Below are 13,980 nucleotides of genomic sequence, written 5' to 3'. Positions count from 1 at the left end.
GTGACGTCAATGACGTTTTGTTGACATTTGTTTGTGAAAGACAAAAACAGTGGACACACACGGAGGATGGTGTATTTTTGGAAACCTACAAACGGGACCCCTCGGGGACAGACTTGAAGGCCACCGTGTCGCGATCAAAACAAAGCCGGGTGTGTGTGTTTAAACTCCGGTCAAGATTTGGACTCTGTTGTTTTTTTTTTAATGTTTTTTTTTAAAGCAGATCCAGATCAGCAGATGGACGGACCGAGTCGGGAACAAAAACAAACCGTGTCACCCCGGACTTCAGGAGAGGCTGAATCATTCACAGGCTAACCTGCCAGCTGTCAGTTCACTTGGGTTATAATATTATATATAAAGTTAACTGACATTCATTAGCCAACCCGCCGATTAATCGTGTGTATTAATGCCCAACCGCTGCCAAGTATATTACATGTTACCATAGCAGCGGCGGAGTTCCACAAACCGTTGTCCGTTGGGCTAGCGAGTTAGCAGGCTAACGTTAGCCGTTGCTAACGTTACCCCGGTTTGAACTGCTGAGGGGGCTAGCTCGCACAATGTGCTGAAGGTTTCAGCTCCTGCATTCAGTGTTTATTATTTTTTTAACTACTAAGTAGCTCAGTCAGTCGGGAGCGACCATAAGAATGTGAAGCACAATGGCTAACTTTGAAGCTTACCAGGAGTATCAGAGAATCGAGGACTTTGAGGAGGACTCACCACCCGGGGAGGAGGACTTACTGGTGCATGTGCCCGAAGGCCTGAAAGGTAAACATGCCGTTAAAATTAAAGTATATTTGAATGTTATTAACTAAATACACGTTTTAAAGTGTTTCGCCTAATAAATGCGTTGGCAGCTGCCGGGTTGAAGTCGTGCATGAATCTAATGCTTTTCGTTTATGTTGCAGACTCATGGCACCATATCAAGAACCTGGATAACTTCTTCACAAGGATATCCTTTTTAAAAAATAATAATAATAATTGCAGTCTAGTTAAATAGCAGGTCTCCCTGAAGTCTACTGCAATTGCGCAAGTCACTGGCATGACGCTATGCTGACACACACATGCTTTTAAAGGTGCATGTCTGTGGTCATATTTAGAGTGATTTCACAATGTTTACTTCTTGACTGCTGCATGCTTTTACAGCGTTACCACGTGGTGAGTGACTTCTCATGGGAGTCTTGGGTTTGATTATGTGGTATTGTTTTGAAGATTGTTTGTGTTTTTCCTTAACCGGCCTGTCCACATCTATCATTTTCATCAAAAAAATGGCTTCGCTTGTATGATGTTGTCAGAGTTCTTTGAACTTGTGTAAGTATCAAATGGTATTAAGAAAAAAAACAGATGCCTTGAATACATCATGGGATATAGTAATGTGTTTTATAATGGGATGTGTTTTTAGTGTTTCAGTAAGACTTGGGCCTCTTTTACGTAACTGGTTATTATTTTTTTACATGTTGTTGTGACAGTCATGTGTGCCTCAGGCTTCAGCATGAACGAGTTCAGGCAGATTTCAACAGCAGCTGTGTTTAAAAATCTCATGTGAATTTACTCATAGCTGTACAACACTGAAATTTTGATGATTTCTTTATTTAGTGTTTAATGTAGTACTGTTATTTTTATATCTTTCTGGGTGGCACTAACTCAGTCTGTAAAGAACTTTGCTTGTTAACTGGAGGGTGGCCGGTTCAAGCCCAGCTTGGACCATTTTATAGATTGTGTGTGTGTGTGTGTGCCAGTTTACTTCTTGGGCCCTTGAACAAGTCACTGAATCCCAACATCAGCCCCATCACTCTGACATCTCTCCACTAATGCATGTATTTTAACTTCTCCTGGTATAATTTATTCTGTCAGCCTTACTCGTGTCACCAGGCCAATGTGTCGGTGCGACATATTGTTTATTTTCCTGCCATATGAGGTCATTATTTTGCTGCTAACAAGCTGGATGCTGGTCTGATGTTTGTGTGAATCTGGCTACAGTTGGCTTATTAATATACGGCTCTTTTATCCATTATCTAAAGAAAATATGTCCACACAATGACAGCCCAAAACAGATCTCAGCCTCTCAACATATTTAACGTAACTGCAGTTGATCTGTCTTAACTGCACTATTATACATTAATCACTTGTCAGTATAGGCTGAATGCACTGTCTGTGGCTTGATGGTTATGCATTAAATATGGTCATCTCCATACTATCTATCAGTGTCAGTAAAAACACAAGTAAACATAATGATGACAAAAGAGATGAACATTAAGTATGATGCCTAATCTCTTTTTTTCTTTTTTCTGTCTCGTCCTAACAGTCAGTTTTTGTTTGTTGTCACATTCACAACGTTCCTTGTCAACTGTGTGGAGTACGATGTCTTGTTTGCCAATCGAGCGGTGAACCACACCGGGCCGGGCCAGAACCCTTTGGACAGGAACAAGGTCACTCTTCCAGATGCCATCTTACCTAGCCAGCAGTGCACTCAGAGGTAATCATGTTTAACAAAGTATTACGGAGCGCATTCGTATCTTTTTTTTTTTCCGACGGCCGTGAAATGAGTAGAAAAGTCATGGTAAATCAATCGAAAGGGTTTTACATTTACATAAAGTGATGTGCCTGTTCTTTCATTCCAGTCAGTTTGATTAGGTACTTTGTTCTCAAGCAGACATCGCCTTGGATATTATTAGAACCCTTTTAGAGACAGGCCTACAGAGGGATTTAATTTGTCTGGCTTAATACAGTTGTAATCAGACTTTCAGTCTTAATTTCTTATTGGCTTGTGTCAGATCTGAAGCCACCAGACAGCAGGACATACACATTCACATGGAAGGAATATGGAACAGTAGCCTATTTAGCTGTACCCTGTGGGTTTCTTTATTCACCCCAGAAAATCATGAGAACTCTCTTGTATTTTGAGCAGAAGACAGTGACTCAGGAAGACAGTGACTCTTCAAGCTTGTTTTTTTTTTTAAACTGTCAGTGCTCTGAGCGGTGACTTTTATGTCGTATCACAAATTAATCTATATCATTTGAAACCAGGAACATTCAGTTATTAGCTGACCTGATCTGAATATCTGTCGCTAGAAACTTTAACACACATCTAAAATATGACAGCAGGACCCAGTTCTAAATGTTTTTACAGTTCATTTTGAAGACCTCTGCCAAATTAAAGTAATTGATGTTGGAAAAGGGTGCCAGTGATAGCACAAGGTTTAATCAAACTAATTACAAGTGGCATCTCTTCCTATGAAATGTATTTCTTTCTCAGTTTTCTTACTTATTCCTGCCTCAGACTGGTAGCTTTGAATTGCAAAATTCCTCCAACTAATGGATACATCGAGGAAGGTATTTGTGTACCGTGTTCGGACTGACTTTAGGGAACAGGCCAATGTAACTGATAGCTTTGGCGAGGTAAAACTAGCCTGTCGAAATACTGACAACTCAGCTAGGCCAGCAAGCTGACAACCATATGACACCTCACTAGCCGGCTACAAGGGACAGACCCTCTCTCCCTCTCTCTCTCTCTCCCTCCTTCCCTCCCCAGCACGATGTTGTCATATATTTTTTTCTCCTGCTTGTTTTCTCCAGCTACTGTAATAGGCCTATCATCAATTTGCTCCTGGTTCTGACGGTGGCTCAATAGTCAGTTATATGAAAGTCAGTGACGCACAACTGCTTGGAATTCTAATTTGGGAACATCTTGTCCCTCAGTTTGGATCCTCTCTGTCCTCTTCATAGCACGTCTCTCATTTCCCCTGTAAAGCCAGATCCTGAAAACACTCTGATCGTTTGATTATGATATCTCAAAGTGACCTCTTGTGAAATGATACAGAAATATATAAAAGAGCAGCAGTAATTGCACTGATATCTGCTAACTTATAGGTGACCATAGCCCAGTGTGTTCTGCGTTTTGACATGTAACACTCAGAAGATTTTCCTAACTGTAGAATGAAAGAAGCAGGCTGTCCCACACGCTGTAAAAAGGAGCTTAGTGTTAGTTTAAGAGATCAAAACATACTGAGAGCGTTATTTGCTCATTTTCTCATCTGCTTATCATATTATTAGGTAAATACTGTGAAAAGATCCATTTATAATGTCATAGGAGGGGAGAGAGTGTCACTTTAGATGTTTGTAATTTTACAGAAATTCTGAATCTGTGTTCAGACACTTTCAAATATCTCATGAGCATTGTGGTTCTTTCTGTAAATGTCATGTTTGAATACAGCTGTACTGACGCGTCTGTGGTCGCCCATGTCTGAATGACAAAAATCCATGACTTAACAGCAAACTGTGTCTAAATGAGACTTTCGTTTCTCTTCAGAATTCAAGACAATAGCTGGATTATATTCCTTCTCATCATGGCAGCCATCTTCTGGATCTATCGGCTTGTCAAAGTCTTTTGCAATGTTCTGAGCTACTGGGAGATCAGGCAGTTCTACATCAAAGCACTGAAGATCAGAATGGTGAGTGATGAAACCTGAACATCACATACAGCAAAAAGTTCATCCAAATCAACCTTGTGACAAATATTTTGTGCGTATAAAATGATGACACGCCTAAAATGATGAGTCATTTTTCATGCATCGTCTCTGTACTATTAGTGAGTTTACTTTGTGCCCCTTGCCTCCTTATCCCAGGACGAACTATGCAACTTCACATGGCAGGAAGTGCAGGGCCGGCTCATCAGCCTGCAACGAGAACAGCAAATGTGCATACACAAGAAAGAGCTGACAGAGCTTGACATCTATCACCGCATCCTGCGATTCAAGAACTACATGGTGGCTATGATAAACAAATCACTGCTGCCAGTGCAGCTGCAACTCCCCCTGCTGGGCAATGTGGTGTTCCTCACCCAGGGCCTCAAGTACAACTTTGAGCTCATCCTCTTCTGGGGTCCCGGCTCTCTGTTTCAGAATAAGTGGAACCTGCACCCCAAGTACAAGCGGAGTGGAAACCGCCTGGAGCTCGCACAGCAGCTCAGTAGAGTCATCCTGCTCATGGGTTTGGCCAACTTGCTGCTATGTCCGTTCATCCTGGTGTGGCAGGTGCTCTACGCTTTCTTCAGCTATACCGAAGTGATCCGCAGGGAACCTGGAAGCCTGGGTGCACGACGCTGGTCCCTGTGGGGTCGTCTATACCTGCGGCATTTCAATGAGCTGAACCATGAGCTATACGGACGCTTAGGCCGTGGCTACAAACCCACTTCCAAATACATGAACTCCTTTACATCACCACTGCTGACTGTGCTGGCAAAGAACATTGCCTTCTTCTCAGGCTCGGTGTTGGCTGTGCTCATCGCACTGACAGTCTATGATGAGGATGTTCTGACAGTGCAGCACATTCTTACCGCTATCACTGTTCTGGGAGTTGTTATTACTATCACCAGGTGAGCTTTCCGAGCCAGGTTTCTCTCCTGGAGCCGTTCCAGGATTGCTATCAGTAGGTGTTGTAATTCATTTCAGTTTTCTTTTATTGGCCTGTAGAAGCTTTTCTCAAGCTGTGGGGGGAAGTTAATTGTAAAGAACACTGTAGACATCCTGCATCCTTATTACTAACTAATGAATATGGGGAAATTTTAAGGTCCCTAATTGGCTACAGATTTTTGTTCAAGATATCAAACTATGATCTACAAAATGATGCTGTTTTCCTAATTCATGTCATACATACAGGTACAGCAGTGCTGATGAAAAATGTACATATTTTTGTACCTGTCCTGCTCCAGGTCCTTCATCCCAGATGAGCATATGGTGTGGTGTCCAGAGCAGCTGCTGCAGTGCATGCTGGCACACATTCACTACATGCCAGACCACTGGAGGGGCAATGCTAACAAGAGCGAGACCCGTGACGAGGTGGCGCAGCTGTTCCAGTACAAAGCGGTGAGGCATGGATAGGAACACGTTTGTCACCGTCCGACTAAAGATATGGGAGAGGTTTTGCTGCGATTGATGACATTTTTAATGTGGCACCTGGTCAATGAGAGAATGAAGACTTGTAATCAGTAAAATGTAATCAGTGTTGTCGTTGTCCAAATCAGGTGTTCATCTTGGAGGAGTTGCTCAGCCCTATTGTCACACCCTTCATCCTCATCTTCCTCCTGAGGAATAAATCACTAGAGATCATTGACTTCTTCAGGAACTTCACCGTGGAGGTGGTTGGAGTCGGAGACATCTGTTCCTTTGCGCAGATGGACATCAGACGTCATGGAAACCCAACAGTATGATTTCTTCCTTCTGTTACATAACCAGTCAATTTTCCCTCAAGGAGCAAAAAAAATGTAGTGAATATTTATTTGAATGTTGCTTGAATTGATATATATATCTTTAACCGTTTTTAACAGTGGTTGTCTGAGGGTCAGACGGAGGCCTCCATTTACCAACAGGCTGAAAACGGCAAGACCGAGCTGTCTCTCATGCATTTCACCATTAAGAACCCACGCTGGCAGCCGCCTCAGGAGAGCTCAGTGTTCATCAGCCACTTAAAGGAAAAGGTGCAGCACGATGCACAGGGCGGCCCCTCCACCCAATTGCTGCTCTCTCAGGCTCCTCTCTGCACCTCACTACAGTCCAACGAGTCTGCCACTGGGGTAAGAAACCCTGAGGACCTTGTTAATCACACAGATACTATGTACCACACGAACTAAAGATATCAGTCAGCTGATGTAAGAAACTGTAATACATTTTAACAGTGAATGTTTATTACCACAGGATATTTTCAGATTAGCCTCATTAATTATTCACTCAGTGGCTCGGTACTGATGTGCCTTTGTTGTTTCCAGACTGATAATCTGTTGGCCAGTGTACTGGCCCACCCCATTCTAACTGCGTCGGGACTACAAGGGCGAGACCATCGCTTCATCCCACCAAGCACCACTGCTTCTGCTGCTGCCAGTGTCCTGGCCTCTCTGTCCACATCGCAGCTTGCACATCCCAGCCGCGGCCGCTCACATGGCCTCCTGCCCTCATCCGTCCACCCCGAGAGCACCATGTACCGCAGCGATCGCACTATCATTGACAGGTACTTATCACACACTACATACACACATGCATTCATTATTTACATGCTGTAGCTATTGGAAATTATAAATAGATGCAAACCTTTGTTATTAGCTGTGGTTAACATATTTACTGTGTTTTTTTGTTTTTTTTCCAGTATGACTAACAGTGACTCTCGCATCCGGAGCAATACACTGCACTCAGAGTTTGCCTCGGCAGAGATGAGTCTCCATGCAATCTATCTGCATGAGGTAATTTCCTGACCACAAATTGCCGCCTCCAGGCACAGCAGTCGACATTAATATATTTATCCTCCTTTTCTTTGGAATTTAAAGTGATACTCCCCAAAATGTATCTCTTGAGTATAAAAGATGCACCCCCTAAAGGTCCTATATTTTACGTTTTATGTGTGTTTTTTTTTGTTTTTTGTTTTTTTTTTAAGTTTTGATATCTATCAGAAGATACATTTGTGGTTTTAACCCTCTGGGGTCCTGTCAATGGTCCTATCAATCGTGGGCGATTGCTTGGACCCCAGAGGGATAAATACAAAAAAACAATATAGATTTTCTCTCCTCTCTTGTGCTTTTCTGTGGCACTCTAACAAGAAGCAGGGTGTTTTGTGTTGCATTTTGTCTCATTAAAATTAATGATCCCCTCTTCTGATTGGTTGACCGCTATTTGACACACGGTGAGGTCAGCCACAGGTAACGGATTGGAGCATTGCTGAGGGCAGTGACTGTATAGTTGTGACAACTTAACCTTACAGAAGTCCTGACACCTCGTTTAAAAGAACAGTTTCTGAGGAAGAGTTGTCGTATTTCTCCGTAGATTGAATCATTTGATACTTTCACAGTTTTTATATAGCACCCATAACAAAAGATTCCACTGGTGACCAGTTTCAAAACATCCTCATACAGATTTTGTATATTTGGTGCTCAGAGTAACACTTTTCAGAATCTCCACCACTCTGTTCTGCTGTACATTGACAACTGTTTGTCTCTCCAGCTCCACCAGCAGAGCTCCCACCCACAGAGAGCATCTGGGCAGTGGCAGAACCCAGTGCCAATGAGAGATCTGCACACAAATACTGGTAAATGCACATAACGATTTTCAAGCTTGCAGCCTACAGTACAGCTGAAAAACAAGTGTCAGTTCTGTCTTCTACGTTTATTAGTGACCTGTATTTCTATATATTTTTGATGTTTATATTGAATTAAATAACTGCAATGTAGTGTTGAAATCATAGTTGTGACCCAAATCTGCAGCACTTAATTACATACTCCAATCAGATCAGAACAACACACTGAGAAGAGGCTTAAAGTACTCTAGATTAAATTAAAATAGATTTAGAAGCATTTATGTGGCTTTTAATATTTATCAAACTTATGTTATTCCACATGGTAATGAAGCACAGAAACCAAGTCTGCGCTGATAATTTGGCACAGTAACATAACTGCAGATATGAAACTCACTGTGACTTATTAGAAGTTTCAAATCTCTTCAAGTTGATTTTAAAACTACAGTGAAAAGAGTGGAGACCACTGACTGCTAAAAAGGTTTAAAAAATGTATGTAAATGTATAACATTTGTAGTAAATGGGCTAAAACATGGCAAATCACTGCACTGAATTAAATACATTATTATAAGCTTTAACATATAAACACATTCCAAAATCACACTAATCATAAAATTAGCATCATTTAAATTCAGAGGCGAGATAAGACAGAAGCGTTGAAAACAAGAAACACAGCTCATATTAAGTAGGCTACACCTAAGACAGACTTTTTATATGAACACTCTCATCAGGTTTCCAGGCACATAGTGGCCTCAGTTCCAGCATTTCCATGCCCACGCCTGTCCACCTTGGTCAATGGCAAGAGGAGGAAGAGGAAGAAGAGGATGAAAACGATCAGGAGATTAACAGTGGATCTACTCCAAAACAGGGCGCTGGGAGTAGTTGTTGAAGTGCCTTATGTCATAAGGTATATGCTCTCTTTTAAACACATGTCAGCGATCTATGTTTCGTGGTTCTTTATCCTGTGACATTCTTGTTTGTTGAAACTAATAACAAATGGCCTTTTATCCTACAAAGGGATACAACGCCATGATAATTTCTCCTCTCTTTTTTTTTATAGTGTTTACATTTTTCTTTCTTCTATGAACATTGTGGCCTTAGATGATCTTCATGGAGAATTTAGCATGGACCTTTTTAAAAACATCGTTCAGCGTTTGTTGTAGGAAGGAGTCATTGAATAACCACTGTCTCTGCACCTCCACGCCTCATCCTGTCACATCAGGCAGACTATGGCATCAGGGAAACCATATGTCTTCCGTCCGTCTCATCCTGACTTTTGTCACTGACCTGTACAGATAAAACTGCGTGTGAAGTGACAGAGAGATAGTGCGTGCGTTCATAGGATCACTGTGTGATGGTGGGTGTGGCCAATTTTTATTGTGGAATGCAAAAAGGCTCGTCGTGACTTCTGCTGAGCCTGTGTGTGTGCACAATTCAAGCATTTGTGCTTTTCTCACAGAGTGGTGTCTTGATCTGTGATCTGCAAAGACTGCAGACTGTATTGTAGCTGCCTGAACAATTTTAATTTTTCACCTGGAAAGAAAATAATTAACTCAACCTTTCAAGTTGTGCTGTTGGATCCCCGGTGGTGTGTAAATATACTTTTCCATCTTACTTATCCTTTTAAAGGTCCACATTTTTACTACCAGATCTAATCCTTGAAAAAGATACCAAGTATTGCTATGATAAAGAACGTCTGTACAGAAGCCGTACTACTAAAACACCATGTGTAGCTGGTGAAAACCCTATTGGGCTTGACAAAACATGTCTTTAAACCAGATATACACATGCTTTAATGCTGCTGCCTGTGTTTAGTAGTCCTAAATACAGATTTTATTCAGTATTAATATTTAGACAGCTGATGTATCAAGACATTACTGTTTCTCAAAAATAGAGCTGAATTCATGGGCCCCAAATACACTTGGCGTCAAAATCTGATGCAGATATAAGATGTCTTTTTAAGTCTATTCAAGCTGGACATGAAGTCAGCTTTATGCCTTAACACCAATATAAAAAAAAAACATATGTACTTAAATCCTGGTTTTCCATATTACCTCAGTGGTGGTGAAGAAAAACTAATACTCCAACCAATACCTCTGCAGTGTATTTACTCTTGTGTAAATATATATACAGTACATAAAAGTTTATTTGCAGTGTACAGATGCATCTTTTAACTGCATTTTGATTTTAATGGCAGGTGTAAATGGAATCACTTTCACTTTCTGTTCATATTTCTTGCCCAGCAAATGTTTTTGAGTCCAGAGTCGATGTCCTAAAAATCTTTAGAACAAAACAGGGTGTATTGCTTTTACAAATCGTTGTTGTGCACATTATTTAGTTCATGTGCTACCCTCAAAATGCTCACAATAAAAATGGAACTTCCTTATAAGGGCTGATTTCAGAGCGTGCACTGTTTAGGTTTAGGTTTTGAAGATTTTTAGGCAGCAGTTCCTCTCAGTGTTGGCTTTATACTTTTCAAAAGTAAGAGCATAAAGAGAAAAAACTGCCTTTCCACAGTCGGCATACTTTCTTAGCTTTAGGTTTATTTATTTCCCGTTTCCCCAATGATATTTAATTGATATTTGTGTAATATTTATTTGAAAAGAAAATATTTTGATTGTTTTTGTCAAATCATTTACTTTCACAAAAGCATATGATCTTGTTGATTTAAATAAAAAAAATAAAAAATAAAAAAAGGCATGCACTCCCCCCACTGAAAGTAGTTATAAAAAAAATAAAAAAATTGTGATTCTGAATTTCTGAGATTTATTAATGAAAAGATAAGGCCAGCAGCATGATGTTGAATGTGATTTACACTTAAAATAAACTTGGACTAAATCTGCTTGTTGATGCAGTGCGTAAAATATCTTTCTACCCATTTCTTTTTATTGCATCCTAAACAACAATATAGATATATCATCATCATCCGCGACTGCAAGACTTCATAGGGCACACACACGTGTCTTTGCCCTCTGTGTGTTTAGGAAGTATTACACTTTTGTTTTGTGAGCGTGTCTGTGGAAGGAATGCGTTTTTTTTGACACCTGCGTAATTTATGCTAACATGAATTTTTGCACTGAGAGAAAATAAATCACTTACAACAGTTTAGAAAGGGCAGGTCTCAAAAGGGACACTGAGTCAGTCTGAGTGACCTCTTCTCATTGTTTGTATATAAGCAAAGCATCAGCACGTATTGTATCGTCGTTGTCCACAGCAGGCCACCTGGAAACACTGTGGCCAAATCACATAAGGTCACTCTTACCTCTGGTCAGTAAATAAAAATAAAAAAAACACCCTGTAGGGGGATTATGTGTTTCTGTCACACTGTTAAATATGCTTACATAGATATTGTGGCCACTGTCCACTTGTGCAGTGAGTTTATCATTGTAGAGACACTGGAGCTCAGCTTTGTGCACAGAGTTGATGTCTTTTGACAGTCTCCACATTTACACCTCACTGTTAGGTTTGTCATTTTTTATTTTATTTTCAGCAGTGCCTTAGTATTAAGGTTTAGTATTTGCTCTGTATAGAAGCCATTCTCGTGTAAACTATTGGATTTACTTTCACAGAGTTAGCAGCACATACTATGTACAGTATTTTATTTGGCAAGTCATTGTGTCTAGCATCAAGTATGTAGTGAAGTTGTGGATGTAGCTTGGAAGTTGCAGACTGATCTTGTGTCAGTCCGTTGCATCTGACGGCACACTCTTTCTTATCATGGTGTCTAAAATTGCACTGTCCTCGATGTCCTACAGAAGCAGGAGTATGCCTTGTAATTGGCAGTGTCATCATGGCCAACCTTCTCACCATACTATGGTTTGTTATCCACTATACACCAGTCTAAGAATCACAGTGACTGGAACAAGGTGCTAAGTTTTCATCCTGAAATGTTGACTATGTTTTAAGACATTTTTTTTGTTTTGTTACATAGGTTTGTCTGTCTGTTTTTTTTTTTGTTTGTTTGTTTTTGTTTGTTTGTTTTTTGTTCTGTAAATTAAGAAACACTAGCTGAAAAATGAAACATGCCAAAAGAACTTTTTCGGCACAGCTTTACAATACATGTGTTGTTTTCTGTGAGTGAGTAGAGAGGCAAATAAATCTTATTTTGAGTGTATTTAATCATTTCTTGTGTGGTTGATTTCTGTTTATTTGAAATAAAAATATATTTTAATTTTCTCTCTGTTTTTATATTGCTAATGAGATTACAATGTGAAACATTTTCTCTGCATGGACGCTGATAATGGCACTGATCCATTGGCTGAACTGAAAAGCGCTTTGTATTACAATATGGATTCCTGAAAGTGTTTATGTAGCGTGGCTCAATGCCAGTCCGACAGTCCGACATTTTGGTCCACAGTGAAAGTATCTTGATAAGTGTTGGAATGAATACCATGACATTTTCTACAGACATTCATCGTCTTTCAGATTGGTTAACTCTAAATCCAGATGTTTATATGTTAACATGCCATCTAGAGGCAAATGCTAACTAATGTTGTCATACACAGGCGGATCTGAGGCCTGACAGGCTGAGTCTTAAATGTCATAAAATACTCAGAGGTTGTTACTCAAAGCCCCTTTTTGTGAAATATTGGACTCTGGCAACTCCCTGTGGTGGTATTTAAAACTACCATTTAAAAAAAAAAAAAAAAGGCTATAGTAGACAACAATGAAGGTGTAACATGAACAATAAACCAACAAAATTATTAATATCCAATGACAGACATCTAAAAGAGATGTTAAAGAATATACATAAACACGTCTCCGATATAATCTAACAAATCATCATAGTTTATACCTCTTAAGCTCTCATTACTTAATTTAGTGTTGCACATGGACTCGAAGTATTCAAGACGCATTCACACTGCTGCACGCCATATCTCTTTTTGTGCTGTGTGTCTCATGCTCACTGCCTCTCTTCAGATATCGTAATCAGCTGGTTCCTCTCAGAGTTTAGATCCACTTCTCCTGCGCATACCAGCGTAAACACTCACTGGCAGAAATAGACCAGAAATGGTGTCTATTTTTTGGTTTGGACACCAAATGTAAGGACATTTGCTCTGTACTTTGCTTAGACTGCGTTTAATAAAAGTTGATTGATGGTGCAAAGGAGCTGTAAATATTGAGGTATCCTAGGTGAAGTCTAACAGTGGGTCCCTCCCTTTATAATATTTTGAAAATGATTTGAATATATTAGTTAGATGTCTTTGTTTGGTTTCATTTTGTGGGTTAGAGCTGTTTTATTGTCTCATTTGGTACTCTGTCAATACTGTAAATGCTATCCGTATTGTAAATAAACACAACATGCCTCTATTTTGCAACACATATTTTGCCTCATCTGTGTTTTTAATCTAGCTGCTTGTTTTCATTGTTCAAGTTCCAGCAGAATGTTTTAGGCACATAAATGCCATCTGCTGTTCATTCTTGGCTATTGGTCCTCTCGGTGTGACTCACATTTGTCTCACTTATCATCTGCTATGAACATGTTCTTTCGAGATAACAGCCATGTGTTTCAGCTGTGAACATGATACAACTGTGACCTTATTCTTGAAATGGCTAAGAGGTCAGGTCCATGTAGGTCAGATGTTGGTGAGTATACATTGCAACTATTTTTGTGAGTATTGTCTCATCACAAAGGAATGTTTTACTAACCCAACTCTATAGTTGCTTAAAACGTAGCCAGGTGCAACGTGCCTGTCTCCTGCCCTCTGTATTGTGTCCCAGGTGCCATGAGGAGGTGACTGCTTGTGAGAGTGACTTTTTGGATGATTACAAAAGGTTGTGGAAATACCTTCCATGATGTGATTTGACGCTACTACCTGCTTTGGCATCTTAAGGAGTGTTAAGTTCAATTAAATTTGATAGAAAACACTAATTTACTTTTCTTATATATTACTCATGTGAGCTAAATGGTTTGGATGAATGTGGGACAGA

At 40.1% G+C, this 13,980-nt stretch overlaps 1 protein-coding gene across 3 annotated transcripts; it reads left to right on the top strand.

Annotated features, from left to right (window-relative positions):
* The first annotated feature begins 10 nt into the window (after positions 1-10).
* atg9b (autophagy related 9B) lies at positions 11-12,167 on the top strand. Of its 3 annotated transcripts, none has more exons than XM_027288861.1 (14): positions 11-762; positions 903-946; positions 1,241-1,305; positions 2,300-2,470; positions 4,304-4,445; positions 4,620-4,760; positions 4,896-5,368; positions 5,705-5,858; positions 6,017-6,196; positions 6,320-6,565; positions 6,758-6,996; positions 7,132-7,225; positions 7,980-8,064; positions 8,781-12,167. In XM_027288861.1, exons 1-14 carry the CDS (start codon positions 654-656, stop codon positions 8,936-8,938), a joined length of 2,301 nt encoding a protein of 766 aa, XP_027144662.1. In that variant the 5' UTR covers positions 11-653; the 3' UTR covers positions 8,939-12,167. The 3 variants fall into 3 exon arrangements, with proteins under 3 accessions (XP_027144662.1, XP_010727497.2, XP_019128804.1); XM_010729195.3 differs by having other exon boundaries at positions 4,620-5,368; positions 8,781-8,956; positions 9,110-12,167; XM_019273259.2 differs by having other exon boundaries at positions 4,620-5,368.
* Positions 12,168-13,980: the final 1,813 nt, after the last annotated feature.

The sequence above is a fragment of the Larimichthys crocea genome, chromosome II, assembly GCF_000972845.2.
Source record: "Larimichthys crocea isolate SSNF chromosome II, L_crocea_2.0, whole genome shotgun sequence".
Lineage (NCBI taxonomy): Eukaryota > Metazoa > Chordata > Actinopteri > Sciaenidae > Larimichthys > Larimichthys crocea.
This window is presented reverse-complemented; position numbering and strand designations above follow the sequence as displayed.